The following is a 19,780-nucleotide window of genomic DNA, read 5'->3' as shown; positions in this document are numbered from 1 at the left end:
TGTGATATTTCAGTTTTTCTTTTTTAATAAATCTGCAAAAATGTCAACAATTCTGTGTTTTTCTGTCAATATGGGGTGCTGTGTGTACATTAATGAGGAAAAAAAATGAACTTAAATGATTTTAGCAAATGGCTGCAATATAACAAAGAGTGTGTTTCAGACACCAGTGTTTCAGGCACTGCAGGATTGATTTTTAGCCCCAAAAGAGCTAGGCTTGACACTCACAGTTTTGAAAATCAGCTTCTGCTCAAGTTAAATCCAAGGTTTTGCAACTTTGAGTAGCATGTTGCATACTGGCATTAGGTAGTAGTCTTATAGTTTGATAATTAAATACAATTAAACACAAACAGTTCTAAAGGAGGATAAAACTTTGTATGTGGTTCATTCACTTCATGTTTTTAGAGAATAAAAGCTTAAACAAGAATCTCTAGTTTTCATTCTTGCTGTTACTTTTACTTTTTTAATACTCAAGTACAATTTTAATGTAGTACTTTTTTACTTTTACTCGAGTATGATTCTGGACAGATACTTTTACTTTTAATTGAGTAAAATTTTCACTCAGTACTTGTACTTTCACTTGAGTAACATTTTTGAGTACTTTTTACACCTCTGTTTATATAGTCAAATTATATAGTGAATTAATGGCTCAACTGACTCAAAGTCAACAACCAACTAGCTTGAAATTATAATTCAGTCACTGGGGCTGACTCTCATGATCATGATCAATTAGCATGATCAATTAGCTTTATCCTCACACAGAAAAACTGACATATCACTGTCCTCAAAAATCAAGTAGTTTCAAGTCTGCTAGTGTGACGGCACCTCAAGCTGTTGTGACTGCTCCAAATTCCCTGAAAAAAGTTGGTTCATCTTCACATGATCATACCTTCTTTACTGTACCAAGAACCTGACAGATCTTGAAGATCTCATCCACCTCACTGTTGCCAGGAAACAGTGGTCGCAGTGTGTAGAGTTCAGCCATGATGCATCCTACTGCCCAGATGTCTATGGGTGAACTATACACTGGTGACCTCAACAGCACCTCTGGAGCTCGATACCTGAACACAAACACATAAGAAAGAGCTTAGAAATGCTCACATTTCAGCCAGTAGGGAAACCGCTGCCAGTTGGACAACTGAGCACATTCTTAGTTACACTTTGAGGAATTTTGATAGAATTTTTATGCCCTCTCTTTTATCTCTAGGTTGTTGGTTTAAAAATTAATTAAAGATGCCATCACTGTCATTAGCAGGAATCATTTATAACAATAGATATGAAATAAAAGTATGACAAAATTAAAAGATTGAATCTTTAAAATATATAATTAATATTATTTTATTAAAGTATCATTGTTGCTAAAGTACTTGACTTATTAGCTAATCTATATATTTTATTTAACTAATTTCATATTATGTACATGGCTCAAAAAATTAAAGGAACACTTTTTAATCAGAGAATAGCATCAAGTCAGTTAAACTCCTGGGACATTGATCTGGTCAGTTAAGTAGCAGAGGGGGTTGTTATCAGTTTCAGCTGCTTTGATGTTAATGAAATTAACAACAGGTGCACTAGATGGGCAACAATGAGACGACCCCCAAAACAGGAATGGTTTTACAGGTAGAGGCCACTGACATTTTTTTCCCTACTCATCTTTTCCGACTAGTTTTGCATTTGGCTAGGGTCAGTGTCGCTACTGGTAGCATGAGGCGATAACTGGACCCTACAGAGGTTGCACAGGCAGTCCAACTCCTCCAGGATGGCACATCAATACGTGCCATTGCCAGAAGGTTTGCTGCGTCTCCCAGCACAGTCTCAAGAGCATGGAGGAGATTCCAGGAGACAGGCAGTTACTCTAGGAGAGCTGGACAGGGCCGTAGAAGGTCCTTAATCCATCAGCAGGACCGGTATCTGCTCCTTTGTGCAAGGAGGAACAGGATGAGCACTGCCAGAGTCCTACAAAATGACCTCCAGCAGGCCACTGGTGTGAATGTCTCTGACCAAACAATCAGAAACAGACTTCATGAGGGTGACCTGAGGGCCCGACATCTTCTAGTGGGCCCTGTGTTCACTGCCCAGCCCCGTGGAGCTGGATTGGCATTTGCCATTGAACACAAGAATTGGCAGGTCCGCCATTGGTGACCTGTGCTTTTCACAGATGAGAAAAGGTTCACCCTGAGCACGTGACAGACGTAAAAGGGTCTGGAGAAGCCGTGGAGAACATTATGCTGCCTGTAACATCGCTCAGCATGATCAGTCTGGTGGTGGGTCAGTGATAGTCTGGGGAAGCATATCTATGCAGGGACTACAGGCTAGACAATGGCACCCTGACTGCCATTAGGTATCGGAATGAAATCCTTGGACCCACTGTCAGACCCAACGCTGATGCAGTGGGTCCTGGGTTCCTCCTGGTGCACAACAATGCCCGGCCTCATGTGGCGAGAGTATGCAGGCAGTTCCTGGAGGATGAAGGAATTGATACCATTGAATGGCCCCCATGCTCGCCTGACCTAAATCCAACAGAACACCTCTGGGACATTATGTTTCAGTCCATCTGACGCCACCAGGTTGCACCTCAGACTGTCCAGGAGCTGATGCCCTGGTCCAGATCTGGGAGGAAATACCCCAGGACACCATTCGTCATCTCATTAGGAGCATGCCCCGATGTTGTCAGGCATGCATACAAGCACGTGCGGGCCATACAAACTACGGAGTACCATTCTGAGCAAAAAGGACTTGTCTGCTGCATAATTTTTTCACTTTGATTTTTGGGGTGTCTTTGATAATTTGTCTCCTCTGTAGGTTGATAATTTGTATTTCCATCAAACGATGTGGCATCCTTTCATTCCTAACACATTACCCAGTCCATATCAGTATAGATATCCAGCATGATATTTTTCCCCATGGAGATCTTAAGTGTTTTCAAAGTGTTCCTTTAATTTTTTTGAGCAGTGTATATCCCAATTTGACTTTTGCTTGAAACATACTATACCTGACAGTTAGAAGAATTAGTACCAGATAAAATGCACATATATTTTTCACTAAAAGATAATGGGCAGATTTGTATTTTAAAATTACACAATTGCTCTCAGCACACTATAGGCATGTCTCAATACACAAGAATTTTCTTAGTTTTGCTGGTTTATGTTGTTGTGAACTTTTCCTCCTAAATAGTAGTGGTGCAACAGATCACAAAACTCACTGTTTGGATCATATTACGTTTTTTGAGTCATGAATTGGATAATTTTCGGATCAGCAAAAAGTCAAGACAAGTGAATAGTTAGTAAATAAATAAGAACAAATACACTAATTACAAGCATAGATAAATACAATATAACAAAGTTACAAATAAAATAAAGTCTAACAGTACTATTCAGGAACAGAAGTATAATAATTAAATAATTACCACTGCATAGTGTTCACTGTGTAAATTAAATATAGATTCATCTTTGTTAAAGCTGTCTTTTGTTGTTTGATTAACAGTAATGACAGCCGGTACTTATAGGCTGCCCCTCACTGTAAAACCTAATGCACAGATCCAATATAATGATACACATCCGATTTCTTTCTCAACTGTTTACGTTCACTTAAGACAGTGGTTTCCAAACTAGGTGGCGCGGCAAGGCTGACAGTGCACAGTTAGCAGATTATTATGCAAAAGAAACCTCTGAAGGCTGATATAAGATTACACTGTGTAATTATCCTGCATATTATGCGGCTGCTTGACAAATAAGTAAATGCATGGTTCTGCACTAAGCATGGACAGTTTTGTGAAAGGACTGCCAGTGCCAGGTAAACGTAAAGCAGATGATGAATATACTTCAGATTCACCAATACCAAAACAAAATGTCTACCACCAGGCGCGAGCGGCTCAAAGTGACAAAATCCATTAAAACCCACTGATGTTCAATCAGCGATGCTGTTACTGGATGCGACGCGACGTGATGCGACACAACAAATCCCTGACAGTAAACTGATGCCCCTTTCTATTTCTGACGAACTCCAGCTCTCTGAAACAAAGGACCAATGGATTTGTAATGTTCGGTTTGTCGTGTCTAGACATCAGCTGTTGCGACACAGCCATCACATCTGGTGCAGTGAAAAGACAAGAAAATATGACAAAGCACATCTTGCCCTCGGATTCACGAGTACAAAGGTGGGTAATTAAGGCGAACAAGTTAAGATGCCAAGTAGGCTAGTTAAGTAGTTAGTACTAATAACAATATTTCAAATCATATAATTTTGCAATCAAGTTTCTGCATGTATATTCATCAAAGAATCCTGAAATAATAGTTTCCTCAAAAATATGAAGCAGCACAAATGTTTTCAACATTGATAATAATCAGAAATGTTTCTTGAGCAGCAAATCATCATATTAGAATTATTTCTGAAGGATCATGAAACTAAAGACTGGAGTAATGATGCTGAAAAATGTAACTTTGCCTTTACAGGATTAAATTATAGGTTAACATTCAAACAGAGAAAAAAGTTATATTAAATTGAAATATTTAAAAATATTAATGTGTTTTTACTGTAATTTTTAATAAATAAATGCAGCCTTGGTGAGCATAAGAGACTTTCAAAAATGGTTGGGTTTTGGGGTGGGGGGCTTCAAAATATTTTTCTTTACAAAAGGGGGGCTCGGCAGAAAAAGTTTGGAAACCACTGACTTAAGACATTACCTACTGTTACATGAATACTAGCCAAGACAAACATTTTGACAATTTTGTGTGTATGTGTCCATTCAAGCGCAAGAAGACGCAAAAGAGGAATCAATCCGGTGTTTGTGCAATGTCCGAAACGCAGCTCTCTATGTGTGCATGCTTCAGGTGTGTGTGGCTGTGTGCAGACTGTGCATACATAACAGGATGTGAGTTCTCTTTCGCCTCTTCTTGCACTGGAATGGTTTAAAATCTTGTGAATGTGTAAATTGGTAAGACAAAAATATGCAAATTATAAACTTTATGATGGTTAAACTTAATCCGCAAATCACATACGTGCAAAACCGTGGGGCCTGGTCAGTACGGATGACGGATCAAATACGATCCATTACACACCTACTAAATAGTGATAATGTGATATCCTGTTAAACTTTTATACACCATACCATCGTGTTGAGACGTAGTCTGTATAAGGAGGCCTAGAGCGGATCTCTCGAGCCAGTCCGAAGTCAGCGATTTTCACCAGTTCTGGACCCATACACAGCAAATTCTCTGGTTTCATATCACGGTGAAAAAATCCTAGAGGATCATGCCAAAGAGATAGTAAATGTCAACATGCAGATTAGAAAGCATCTTTATTTGTATATTTACAAATAAAGATGCATTCTAATGTACTTTATTTGATAAAACAGCGAAACTCCTAATATTACTTCCAATATTTCCAAATTATGTTCATTTTCATAGAGTGGGCCAATATCGTGACAATTATTTAAAATAAATTGGGAGAAGCAGATATCGTTTTCGTGATTAAAATACGATTAATCGTGCAGCCCTAATTTAATTTAATTTGACTTGACATTCAACAGTATTCTTGACATTTATTCAACAGTGCTTTTGATCTGCCTGCATTGACACTATTCTTTAAAAGGAAAATTATATACCAATTATCAATGTAAAGCTGCTTTGACACAATCTGCATTGTAAAAAGCGCTATATAAATAAGGGTGACTTGACTTGACTTGACTTGTATTTTTTGCACCCAATGCAAATACAGAGATATGGAGCCTATATAAACACCATTACATTTTTTTTTTAAGATTTTAAGTAACAAATAACACATTATACTTGGATTGTGTACATGGTGGAAAATTAACACCCATTACCAGTCCAATCCAGGTATTTTGGGAGTGGCTGGTATTTTTCCTTACCTGCCAGACACTGCGGCGGTCAACCTGTTACGACACCCGTTTTGTTAAAAATGTAAAACTGCTTTAAAGGATTAGTTCACTTTCAAATGAAAATTACCCCGAGTTTTACTCACCCTCAAACCATCCTAAGCGTATTTGACTTTTTTCTTTTTGATGAACACTATCGGAGATATATTAATACATATCCTGATGCAACCAAGCTTTATAATGGCAATGATCGGGATCAGCGAGTATGAGCTGAAGAAAGTGCCTCCATCCACATCCATCCATCACAAACATACTCCACATGGCTCCAGGGGGTTAATAAAGGCCTTCTGAAGCGAAGCGATGCATGTATGTAAAAAATAATAATAATAATAATAAAAAAAAAATCCTTATTTAACAAGTTATGAAGTAAAATACTGGACAATACAGAAAATACTTCTGCCAGACCGCCTTCCATATTCTACTTACGAAGAAAGTGTAAAACTCTCGCAGCTCAAAAAGCTTATGCTACGTCCTACACCTTCTCTATTCAACTTACAGAAAAAGCTTAACTGACGCAACGGAAGTTTTTTTTTTTCCGTAATTGGAATATGGAAGCTAGATATTTTATTTCATAACTTGTTAAATATGGATTTTTTTTATTTTTTTCACAAATGCATCGCTTCACTTCACTTCACTTCAGAAGGCCTTTATTAACACCCCAGAGCCGTGTGAAGTACGTTTAGGAGGCATTTTCTTCAGCTTATACTCGTTGATCCCACTTGCTGCCATTATAACGCTTGGATGCATCAGGATATTTATTAATATATTTCACATCGTGTTCATCAGAAAGACGAAAGTTATATACACCTAGGATGGCTTGAGGCTGAGTAAAGCACGCAAGCTTTACTCACCCTCAAGCCATCCTAGGTGTATATTTTCATTTGAATGTTAACTAATCTTTTAATTAAGCTACTGATATGACCGGAGTGTTCATCTTGTGAGAATGTGTACAACATTTTAAAATGATTTTTCAAAAATACTGTTCATATCTTTAAGATATATCATATCTTGAGTTGAAGATTTAAAAAAAAAAAGGCATTCACCAGCCTCTGTGTCTGGTGGGCGAAAAGGTCAATTTCCCACCCTGACTGTAGGTGTAAAATAACTTTTTTTTTTTTTTTTTTTAAAGAAACATGCCACCTTTCACTATTTAAAATGTACTAATTAGAGGGACTAATAAGAGTTCATAAGGGTGTTATAAATCTCCTTAAAGCATTAGAGAAGAACAAATTAAAGTGTATTGAAAGAGGAAATCTTACCATGTTTGTGCACAAATGCCAAACCAGAGAGAACTTGAAACATGATGTTCCTTATTTCATTCTCAGTAAACATCTTATTTTCCCTTATGCCAGAGAATTTCACACACAAAAGAGACAGAAGAGAAAAGACAAAAAAAGAAACAGGTAGAGGATAAGAGAGGAACTGTATTTCACCCACAAGATGTGTGAGACTCAGTGGTTTTCTGTTTGTTTAAAGCTCTTTGGAAAGTAGTATAAGCTGAGAAAGCTACCACTGAAGACGTATTAGCTTCTTTGAAGAGATCATATCATGAAAAAATAAATTCAATTTTAAGAGGTCATTGTAACAAAAATGGACAAAAGTGTCTGTTGCCGCTGATCAGCATCTATCGGTCTAGTGTGAATTAGTCTTTAGAAAGGAGTGGCTAGAATGAATTTTTAATAAGATCCCTGATCACTTTGGTTTGATCTTAACAGTTTGAAGGCACATTTCAGTGACAACTGTTAATGTTATTGAGGGATAGGGCAATTAAAACCATGCTGAACTCAACACACATCTGCTGAACTCACATCTTGTGAGTAAGTGCTGTTAACCATTTCACAAGGCAAGCAGATAGCCGATCAAAAGGCAGCGACATCAAAGAAAAACTTTTTAATAAACATGATATGACCCCTTCAACTGCTTATAATACAATGTGTCTGATGGGAAGTCATGGGCATTTGAGATTTTACAGGATTTAGTTTCACATGTTGGCAGTAGCTGAGATACTCACACATCCTGTCACCACAGAGATGCAAGAACAACTGAGTCTTTAGCAGAAAGTCTATAGTAGATTTAATGTAGTTCAGTCTACAGTAGGTCTATCTGATACTGGACTCAGACTCAGTTGTTCTAGTTTGTTGGACATGAATATAACGGCCCTGTGACCTACCATTCTTATGAATAAATGATAGTCCCTGCAATATCTGAAAGCTTATATTCCTGATGACTGACTCTGGGAACAATTTGGTTCTGGAGATAGAGAATCAGCACAGCTGTCAAACAATCAATGTGCCGTTCATCAGCCACAATGACCATTTCAAAATATTGTGACTAAGTTTTACTTCATTTATTTATCAAAGGCATCATGGGCACTTAATTAAAATGGCAGATGGAATATAGAAACTCTTCATACCTGTCTTTCATGAGCTGGTAGAGGTTTTCTTTCATGTATTCAAAGACAAAGTACAAGTGATCGTTCTCTCGTATCACCTCCTTTAACTTCACCACATTAGCATGATTCAGTTTCTTCAGTGACTGCAACACAGACATGAAGAAAACCAAAAGAAACACTATGAACACCCAGATTTAACAGTTTAACACAGCACCGTAACCAACGCAACAGCGATACATGCCTTGCAACAAGGTATTTTATTTTTGGAATGGTTTCTATTTCTGCAACATCACAGCTGGGAACAAGAATGAAAAAAAAACAACAAAAAAAAACTGTGTGTTTTATGACAGTGATAATCTCAGGTACCGATTATCTTTATATTTTATACTTTGTATAATCTTAAAAAAAAAGTTTAATTTTAGTTTGAATATCACTGCGTGTGATGTTAACACTCATCATGAAAGTGACAATGGATAACATGCATCAGATTTAAAAAAAAAAAACTCTGTGTGAACAAACAAGTGTATTACATGACGATTAAGTCAATAAGTTAAGGCAATAAGTTTTTAACCATGTTAAATTTTGTATAAATTTGATTATTGAGACAGCACTTGTAAAGCCCACCCACATGCCCCTCTGATTGGCTGTGATTTGTGATTGATTTTGTCATGTCTTGTAGCCTTGTCATATGTGGTGTGGACAAATTGCTTGTTGCTGGAATCTTGTCGCATCATGTCTGGTTAGGACATTCTAAAAATCTAATGACAATTTTTATTTTTTGGATGAACTATTCCTGAAAATGTGTTCTCTGAGTTCATACCTTGACCTCTCTCAGATTCATGCACTCTTCCCAAGAGTAGAACTTCCTCTTCATTCTGTGAGAAACACAATGACTGATTTAATCTCCATGGTTTCTTTGCTAACAAACAGCTTAGGTAAATCAGTCAATTATTAGAATCTACCACCCTATTATTAATGGAACAATGCTAAAATACCTTCACATGTGATATCATCAGGTGTGTTCATGATTACATAGAATCACTTTTTTAGTCTCAGAATCTATTCTAAACTCCAACTCAACACTTTATCAGTGTCATCATTAGAAATGTTCACAGAAGTCTCCATGTGGCTTTTTTCATATATTAATTTGTGTAGAAAGATATGCACATATTGCTGTTTATTATTATGTAGTTATACTGGTACATATAAGTGGTTTAATATCATTCTTGCTTGTGTTCCATTAGTGAAAAACATACTTTGATTATTTTTAATAGATTTTGACTATATTTTAGTTCTTGCATCGAACTTTTAAAATCTACTTTGTACTTTTCTATACTGACCAGCCCTTGTCCATGTCAGATTTTCCAGTTTCTAAAAGAAACTAAAGAAAGTCTAACAATCGTAGTATCATTATAATTACACCTCTCTAGCAGCTGATATACAGGACTGATTGAGAGCTGAGCCTGAAAGTCCACTTGGAATTATGTAAGAGAGAGCAGTGTTGATACTGAGGCAGGCTTGGTCACTTTCACCGCTTTCACTGTCACCCAGGTATCAATTTGCATAGTGACCGCCTGTTCCTGCACAGCTATTACACCTAAGAGAGGCATTTATAATTCACATCACCAGCCCCCATTCAATGAGCAGACGCGTGTGTTCCCGTGTTGGGTGAATCCCATAGGAAAGCCTGGGTGAGGCGGGTTTGTTATGACACTCACTATAAAGAGAAGATCCTCAAAGAATGCAATATAACATTTTACATCTTGTTTTTCTAATGCCAAGAATTTGAGGATTGCTAAAATGAACCAAGGGGTGAAACATACAAACCCAAGAGGCTGATTAATATTAAGCACTTCAGGAGGGAAAACACTTACTTAAAGACACTTACAAAAAAAAAAAAAAAAAAAAAAAAAAAACATACCATAGACATGGTTCTCATTACTAAACAAATTAAAAGTCTTCTCTGTCTGAGGCCAATCTGTCCCTCATTCTTCAGGATAGGTACGTGGCTATATTACATCTAGTATACTCTTCAAGTTCCTATTTCCTTTTATAATCTGATTTCTGAGTGAAACCGTAAACTGAGTTTCAAAAGGGACTTGAATTTATTCATCAGGAATTGACTGGATGTTGAAGAGAGGGCACTGGAGTGTCAGTCAGAATGCAAAGATGTTTTACTGCTAGAGCAAGCTATTTTGATGAAAGATTACGATTTTATTCAGTATGGTGGGCATATTGAATTATTTATTTATTGAATAACATATTTATTGAAACATGTTTTAGGAAAGTAAATGTGGTCAATTCATGTTGACCTCAAATACTACTTCACTAAAACTGCCTTTGAGAAGCAGAGAATGCATCAGAAATGCATGTGTCTGAAACCTGATCAATGCTGCCTTCACAGGAAAGCATTAAGACATGTCCAAATAGAATACGTGCATAACATCTGGTCTAACAAGATGCTTTAATTATGGTGATTTACTGAAGGCAACACAGATGTTTCCTTCATTGCCCTTGATATCCCACAACCATGTGTGCAGTTTTGGTGGCTGATGGAACAGTTTAAAGCAGTAATTAATTCATATTTTCATTTAATCCATGTCCTTTTTTTATTTAAGATTGTATGATTATTTCAGCTGACAAGCATTCTAAAGTTCATTTGAATTTTCTCTATATCATGAGATGTTATGCTGCCTTGGAAGCCTAAGTTTCTTTAGAAGGTGTCTTCATACAAAGTCAAAGTGACTATTAAGTCACTAAAAAGCTGTGATGAAAAACAGATGCTTTCGGTTTCAGATGAAGCCTAATTGTTTGACGCACCTCTTGATGGCCACCAGCTCTCCGGACTCATTGCTTTTCCCCATCAGAACACTACCATAGGTCCCATCACCCAGCTGCTTGAGTGTTGTGTAACGGTTCATCTTCACCTTCACCCAGAGAAACAGTACTGACAGATGGACGTCTCTCCTTATAGATCACCTGATCATACCTGTCCTGAGCTTAAGAGAAGTCAAGCAGTGAACGCCACTCCATCCCACTTTTGGCACTGAAAAAAACAGAAAATAGAAAATAATGCAGTTTACTGTATCTATTGAGTAAAAGTCCTGTATCATGTTGTGTAAATCTAATTTATTGACATTCATCTATGCTTCAGATATTACTAATAGCAAATTAATTTGAAGAACTATTACTGATTACTGCACAGTTTGTATATAGTTGTTTATTAATTGACACATAACGTATCCATGGACCTTTTTTAAACATTTCAGCATAGTCTGCATGAAACAGAAGTTCCGAACCACTTTACTACCGCATTTCGGTGTGAAATGGCTATCAAACAAGTTATGAAATTTTGATTCCAAAGTGAAAACAATGTATTAAAAAAATAATGAATTGTTCATAATAATAGCAACAACATGCATGTAAATAAAAAGGGACAATTTTGATTTTATAACAACTTAAAGTAAAGCTAAGCAAAGTGTATACTTTAGGTCCTGTAACTGATCATGACATATTTTAAGTTTTCATCATTTGATCACCTTTTTGCCTTTTGCCTAAATATTCCATGTAGTTTCTTATGAGGCCATAAAAGCTGCATGGATAGTTATAGCAAATTAGCAAAATGCTGTCTAAAATATTTTAAAATTGAGTACAGCATGTCAAACCAAAGGACGTCAACTATCCATGTCCATTTCCAATTTAATGAGATCTCTAAAAGGAGATACTATACGCACACCAATCAAACATTTACAAATAAATCTTGTCTGTGAGCGCAGTGAACCTTCTCAGTGTTGTATTTTGGCCTTCGTCTGGTTATTTGAGAAATGCCATCTCATGTGTTCCTGCATTATTGCTGCATGGCACAGCACACTACAGCAACCGAACACATACCTGATAAACAGCTTATTACAAAGTTACATCAATTTCTTCAATTACTGCTCCTGTAAATTTACATTGTTCTGTTAGCATGATACGAGATCATGTTAAACATTTATTTTTTTAATGTGGACTGCAGTCTTAAGGGGCAAATGAGTCAGCCAGGCTACAGATTACACATGTCGGTGAGATCTCAATAGGATCTTGCATCATGGTCACACTTTTGGGACTAGAGGTGCTCTCCAACCATCAGAGAGCAGCCAATGGGATTTACAGGCCGAGCAAACAGCTCCAAGGTTCCTGCACTTGTCATTATGGTCCCTGTTGGTGTAATGTTTGAATGCTTTTGTCAATATAGTGTATATTATAGTGTATACAATGATAATTACTTTATAACTGATAATTATTTTTTTTTAAATCCAGATGCATGATGGGCAGTACAGAGAATTTGGGAGGAATGTGATGTCATGAATGGACCTTTTTTGTCAAACAGTAATTAACAATATTAAAGAACTCCACAAGAGACAAAGCTGCCCAATTACTGCACACAGGAGACAGATGCTGATATCTTTCTTTGTTCTGCAATGACATACAGTAGTAATACTGCTCTCTAAAAACACCTGCATGCAAATGGAGTGAACTTCACAAAAAACATGTCCAGGTCAATTTTAAACACCAAATCAAAAGAAAAGATGGCAGCATATTTTGCACAAAGAACAATAAGCCTATTTTAGGTCCATTACAATTCATGACAGCACATTCCTCCCAAATTCTCTCTACTGTCCATGATGCATCTGGATTTTTTTTTTTTTTTTTTAATAATTATCAAGTAATTATCATTCTAAACAGGGATTTTTATTTAGATTCTTAGTACTTTACAGTACTGTGTTAAACTGTTACATTAAGTAAAATAATTATTAAATACAACAATACTAGCATTGTGCATTTAGATTTTTAATATGAACATTTTTATTTTTATGTTAAAGTCCCCGTGAATCGGAAGTTGCAAACGACTTTTCTCCATTGTTGTGACGTATTTCCAAGTGAAACGGACAATCTCGCTCATAGCAGACTAACGGTTGAAGGGGAGTGGTTCAAGCGTTTTCAACCCAAGCCGTCAAACTGACATCATCAGAGAAGGAATGCCATTCCAGACCGGAAGTAACTTTTCAGATTTTGATTAAAGATTACCACAACACACTTTTTTTTTTTTTCTGTGTATTACCTTGCACGGATTAATTGTTCACCACAAGACTAGTAATATGCGCTAGCAAAGTAAACAGGGCCAATTTTGATTTCATGACGACTTTAATATACACTATATTGACAAAATAGTGTAGGTCCCCTGTATGTTCCCCTGTTGGGACCATAATGACATTGCATTCTAAATAATTATGTAATCCGTAATGCCTTCTGGGAAGGCTTTCCACAAGATTTGAGTGTTTCTGTAAGAATTCATCCAGTATGGTCAGGCACTGACAATCTCCATTCCAATTCAATCCAAAGGTGTTTCATGGGGTTGAGGTCAGGGCACTGTGTGGGCTAGTCAAGTTCTTCCACACCAAACTCATCCAACCATGTTTTTATTGACCTTGCTTTGTGCACTGGGGCACAGTCATGCTGGAATAGAAAAGGGCTTGCCCACACTGTTCCCACAAATTTAGAAGCATGGTATTGTCCAAAATGTCTTGGTTTGCTGAAGCATTAAGATTTCCGTTCACTGGAAGTAAGGGGCCAATTGCCTGGAAAATCCAGCCTCACCGCTGTACTAGTGGATGAGTCTGGTCAGCCAGTGAATCAATTCGATTTCTAGGGCGGAGCAAATCCGAGCAAACAGGAAGCGGAGTAAACCAATCAGAGAAGGACGGATATGACGTTAGCAAAGCAAATAAACGGCCCCGGGCAAGCACAAGAGTTTTTTTGGCAAGCACGAAGAGTAGTTTAACATGGCTAGCGCTAGAGAAAGCGACTTTAATGACTTGTGTCGTTGTTGCAGTAAGAATCTGAGAATACGTGGTGTTATTGCCAATTGTGTGTGTGTGTGTGTGTGTGTGTGTGTGTGTGTGTGTGTGTGTGTGTGTGTGTGTGTGTGTGTGTGTGTGTGTGTGTGTGTGTGTGTGTGTGCGTGTGACATCGTATCAGGCCATCAAGCTGTTCAATAAACTGTTTAAAACATACAGTCCCCGATCAGTGCTGAGATTCTAGATGGCATAAACAAAGATTTAATGAATCTTGCAGGGGCGGATCTAGAGGAGATTTATGGCCTGACATATACAGTTGTGTTCACAAACATTGCATTACCAAAATAAATAACAAGATTTCAATATCCATCATGGCACCAAGTAAAGGCACTATATGAAAAAAACATCAACAGCTTTAAAATGAGTCTGACCTTGTATCACTAAAAGAGATGAGCAGTTTTATTAATATTACACAGGTTACTTCGATGGCATAAATCACATGTTTTAGTGCAAGTTAAAGAACAACAAAAACTTGGTGGGAATGTCTGTGTGTGTTCACCCAGAACACCCTATCAACTACATACTCTAGCAACTCCCCAGCAATTGCAGTAAGAGCCTAGCAACCACCCAGAATAACCACCCAGAATCTCCTAGCAACCACCTAGCAACACTTTAGCAATCACCCAGAACATCTATATTCTGGCCTAACTGACCAAACTATTTATGTTTTTTAAACAAGACTTTAAGTTGGCTTTATGACAAACCAGCATAAATTTGTCTTTCAAACTTTTTAATCTAGTTGAAATGAAACAATTCAACATTTTCTCACAACTATAAACACAATCTCAAAACTATGCACCAACTTGTACAAACTTCAGACTTCCAGGTCAAAATAAAATGTTTTAGTCAAAAACTTATTCTTGTCTGACAAAATCAAACTTTGGCCTCAGATGACACACAAAACATAACAAATACACAGACTACTGCACTGCCTAGTGAACACTAGTGAGGCCAATTCATGTAACACTTTAACAAAAATGCCGCTTACTGGGATTCAGGAATTATTTTGCAGCTCACTGTCTACTACACTATACAAAAATAAATTTACAGATACAGTAAAATGACTTCTGAGTTAGGCAACAAGCAGTAATTTTCCGATTCACGAACAAATGGAAAACAATTCGTAAGTGAACTTGGATGCGCTGTGTTTTTGGCTCCCAAAGAACCGGTTCATAAGAGTCATTTGTTAATGAAGCTGACTACATTGGGCGCGCTGCGTTCGCGTGCAACCGTCATGCAGTTTATTGAAAGAGGTGTTTTCTTGCCATTATTTTGCAATACGCTGTCTTTTATGTCATCACATTGAAGCGCCGCTTCTCTCTCTCTCTCTCTCTCTCTCTCTCTCTCTCTCTCTCTCTCTCTCTCTCTCTCTCTCTCTCTCTCTCTCTCTCTCTCTCTCTCTCTCTCTCTCTCTCTCATCTGCTCGTGCTGGGATCAGCAGTGGCGCGGGCGACACAACGAGCCTCTTTACAGATGTCAAACAAACCAAAGAAGCTCTTTAATGCGTTTGTGCTCGCTTGAATGAGATTCGCCATGTATTTTGAACACAATGAAGCGAGAATGGACGAGCACAAGCTTCATTAGAGACGCAAGTCGTCTCTGTTTCTCTCAAAACCTCATCCAATATTTAAATGTACACTTCTACTGCATTCTTGTCGATTCGCTGGAGTGTTTTTATTTAAAAAGAGGCCGTCAGCTCACGGCTGCTTTAAAAGGCTCGACTCGGCTCGACTCGTTTATGTGTATGCGTGTGACATTGTATCAGGCCATCAAGCTGTTCAATAAACTGTTTAAAACACAGTCACCCGATCAATACTGAGATTCTACATGTTTTCACTTAAAAAGAAGCTGAAGACAGAGAAGACATGGTCTGCTCTGCTCGATATTGAAGGGACTTTCGCCGCACTAGAGTGACGCTGTTTGCGTCACTGAAATAAACGAATCTGATTCGTCGGTACGTTTTGGAGTTGAATCGCGACGGATGGCAGACTGACCTGGGGTGAGTTTCCCGAAAGCATCGTTAGCCAACTATGGTCGTAAGTCCCATTGAACTCTATTGGTAACGACGGAATTTGCGACCATAGTTCGATTTGGGAAACGCACCCCAGACTGATATATCTTGTAGAATATATATCAGTCTGGCCTTGCCAGGCAAAGGGGCCAAGCCCAACCCCTGAAAAACAGCCCCATATACCCCCACCACTAAACTTTACAGTTAGCACGATGCAGGCAGGTAACGTTCTCCTGGCAAACACCAAACCCAGAGTCACCCATCAGACTGCCAACAGAGAAGTGTGATTCGTCACTTGACAGAAAACATTTCCACTGCTCCAGAGTCCAGAGGCGGTGTGCTTTACACCACTTCATCTGACACTTGGCATTGTACTTGGTGATGTGAGGCTTGCATGCAGCTGCTCGGCCATGGAAACCCATTCCACGAAGCTCCGCACAGTTTGTTTGCAGATATTAATGCCAGTGAAAGTTTGGAACATTTCAGCTATTAAATCAGAAGAGCATTGGCAACATTTATGCATATTTTATACTGTTCCTAAACGCTTCCAGTTTCAAATAATAATCATGAAATAAAAGAGGAATATCTAGCAGGGATGAAATTTCACAAACTGACTTATTGCAAAGAGGCATCCCATTACAGTACCATGCTTAAACATTCTGAGCTCTTCAGAACAACCCTTTTTTTCAAAAATGTTTACAAATGCAGACTGCATGGCAAGGTGCTTGATTTTATACACCTGTGGCAATGGGTCTGATTTTAACACCTGAATTCAATAATTAAGAGGTGTGTCAGAATATTTTTGTCTATTATATATATATATATATATATATATATATATATATATATATATATATATATATATATATATATATATATATATATATATATATATATATATATATATATATACACACACAGTACAGTCCAAAAGTTTGGAACCACTAAGATTTTTAATGTTTTTAAAAGAAGTTTCGTCTGCTCACCAAGGCTACATTTATTTAATTAAAAATACAGTAAAAACAGTAATATTGTGAAATATTATTACAATTTAAAATAACTTTTCTATTCGAATATATTTCACAAAGTAATTTATTCCTGTGATGGCAAAGCTGAATTTTCAGCATCATTACTCCAGTCTTCAGTGTCACATGATCCTTCAGAAATCATTCTAATATGCTGATCTGCTGCTCAAGAAACATTTAATGTGTACAATTGTACAAAATATTTGTGTACAATATTTTCTTTTCAGGATTATTTGATGAATAGAAAGTTCAAAAGAACAGTGTTTATCTGAAATCTAATCTTTTGTAACATTATAAATGTCTTCTTTACTGCCACTTTTGATTGATTTAATGCATCATTGCTGAATAAAAGTATTCATTTCTTTCATTTCTTTTCAAAAAAATAAAAATAAAAATTCTTACTGACCCCAAACTTTTGAACGGTAGTGTATAATGCTACAGAAGCTTTGTATTTCAGATAAATGCTGTTCTTTTGAACTTTCTATTCATCAAGGAATCCTGAAAAAGAAAGTACACAACTGTTTTCAACATTAAAAATAATCATAAATGTTTATTGAGCAGCAAATCAGCATATTAGAATGATTTCTGAAGGATCATGTGACACTGAAGACTGGAGTAACAATGCTGAAAATTCAGCTTTGCATCACAGGAATAAATTACTTTGTCAAATATATTTAAATAGTACACAGTTATTTTAAATTGTAATAATATTTCACAATATTACTGTTTTTTACTGTATTTTTAATTAAATAAATGCAGCCTTGGTGAGCAGACGAAACTTCTTTTAAAAACATTAAAAATCTTAGTGGTTCCAAACTTTTGGACTGTATACATATACATACATACACATATATATACATACACATATATATATACATATATATATATATACATACACATATATATATATATATATATATATATATATATATATACACACACACAGTAGTAATGTAGTTTGGGTCAGAAAATGTGTTCAATTATCTTGAAAACATTGTCACAATCCAATCCAAAGCTTCTTTTTTCTTCATTTTTGGTGAAACATTACTCAGATATGTTCTTAAAATGAAAGACCTTCACATATAAAGAGACTTTTGACCGGTCAGACTAAAGAACATTTAAATGAAATAAAGTCATCAGGCCGATTATATAACATCATTCAGATCAACCCATCCTGCTAAAAAAAAAAAAAAAAAAAGAAAGGAAAAAAAAAAACTATAAACAGCACACAGAAAAAAAAACTAACAGCTATCATCATTACATTGAATCCTCATACATTATAAATATGCCCAATATGAGGTCAAACATGAATGGTGTTCTGTATGAGTACAGGCTCACAAAACAGATCTCTTGTCAGTAATCTGGTTTAAGAGGTATTACTGGATCTACACAGGACACATGGAGTTAAGATGCTCTTCAAGGTCACTCAATAAGCTAAACACGTGTGAATTAACATGGGGGGACAGAAAAATCAACCTATATACATAACATATAAATAGAAACATGATTTTACTAGTGTTCCGTGAACGCGTTTAAACATAGCCAGCATAATCTATCAACCCTTAGTGTTATCTATCAGTATTGCAACATAAAGATGTTTAAAGAGCCATTAGCTTTGCATCGTTCATTATAATTCACCATTATTAATCTGAAATGTGTTTTCATTTGATTCTTGTGGGCTGAATGTAAATGTTTTGCTCATTCGCATGATCCTCCGCGCAGTTCTGCTCAGTAAACTCACCCGTTGTAATGGCACTCCTCCCTGTTAGTCGTTGCCTGTGTGTGTAGATATGACAGATATGTTTAAGAGAGATACAATGTGAGTTTATCTCTCTGTTAAAGAGGTGTGATCCATCCTCACCCTGGCAACCGACACTCGCGACAGCCAACAACATACAGCCAGCCGGAAGTCTGAGGTCACATGGATGCGCATTGCGCAAAGGTTCATGGGGATTGTTGTTCAAAAGAGTGGATTTTGTTCGATTCATTTTATTCACGTGGTGGGAATGAAAGGAAATGAAGAGGCGGAGAGACTAGCAAATAATAATAATAATAATAATAATAATAATAATAAAAAATAAGACATTGTAGAAAATGAAACTTTGCAAGACAGAGATGAAGTCAATAATAAAGCAAAACATGTCCCTTATTACTACATTGATGTAGGCTAAAACCTTGCCATAATAACATCATAAAATTGTAATTTTATGTGTTAATAAAGAACCTCTTTTATAGTCTTTTTAGGTAAACAGTTTTTAATTAAGTAAATATCAGATTAGGCATACATTTGATCTGTTCTGTTTTCAGTAGGCCTATGCCACTTGAATTTTTATTTATTTTTTTCCCAACTTTTACTAGTCTTTGTCTTTATACAGCTAATTTAACTTAGTGAAGACCCTGTCCAGTCTGTGCACAAGTAAAATAAATAAATTTAAAAATTATATTAAAGAATGATTTTATTACATTTTAATGAATGTTGCAACTGCCCCTGAGGACTGTTGCAGCCGTCCCCTGTTATGTCAGTTTAAACATTTGACTTTGTCTATTCAAGTATAAATTGTA

At 36.7% G+C, this 19,780-nt stretch overlaps 1 protein-coding gene across 8 annotated transcripts in view; it reads right to left on the bottom strand.

The window, feature by feature from the left end:
- Window positions 1-19,181, bottom strand: part of mak (male germ cell-associated kinase) — a 34,420-nt gene extending 15,239 nt beyond the window's left edge. For 2 of the 8 annotated variants that reach the window (XM_048174338.1, XM_048174337.1), the window contains exons 1-7: window positions 18,960-19,136; window positions 11,106-11,331; window positions 9,106-9,160; window positions 8,307-8,428; window positions 7,153-7,235; window positions 5,105-5,237; window positions 887-1,058 (exon numbers count right to left, since the gene is read on the bottom strand). In XM_048174338.1, coding sequence (XP_048030295.1) covers window positions 887-1,058; window positions 5,105-5,237; window positions 7,153-7,235; window positions 8,307-8,428; window positions 9,106-9,160; window positions 11,106-11,206 — 666 coding nt within the window. In that variant the 5' untranslated portion in view covers window positions 11,207-11,331; window positions 18,960-19,136. Of the gene's footprint in view, window positions 1-886; window positions 1,059-5,104; window positions 5,238-7,152; window positions 7,236-8,063; window positions 8,144-8,306; window positions 8,429-9,105; window positions 9,161-11,105; window positions 11,332-18,959 lie in introns of those variants that run through there. The other 6 variants (XM_048174335.1, XM_048174336.1, XM_048174342.1 and 3 more) reach the window with 6 other exon arrangements.
- Window positions 19,182-19,780: the final 599 nt, after the last annotated feature.

The sequence above is a fragment of the Megalobrama amblycephala genome, linkage group LG22 (genome assembly GCF_018812025.1).
Source record: "Megalobrama amblycephala isolate DHTTF-2021 linkage group LG22, ASM1881202v1, whole genome shotgun sequence".
Classification (NCBI taxonomy): domain Eukaryota; kingdom Metazoa; phylum Chordata; class Actinopteri; order Cypriniformes; family Xenocyprididae; genus Megalobrama; species Megalobrama amblycephala.
Note: the sequence above shows the minus strand (reverse complement) of the source record. Positions and strands in the feature narration are given on the sequence as shown.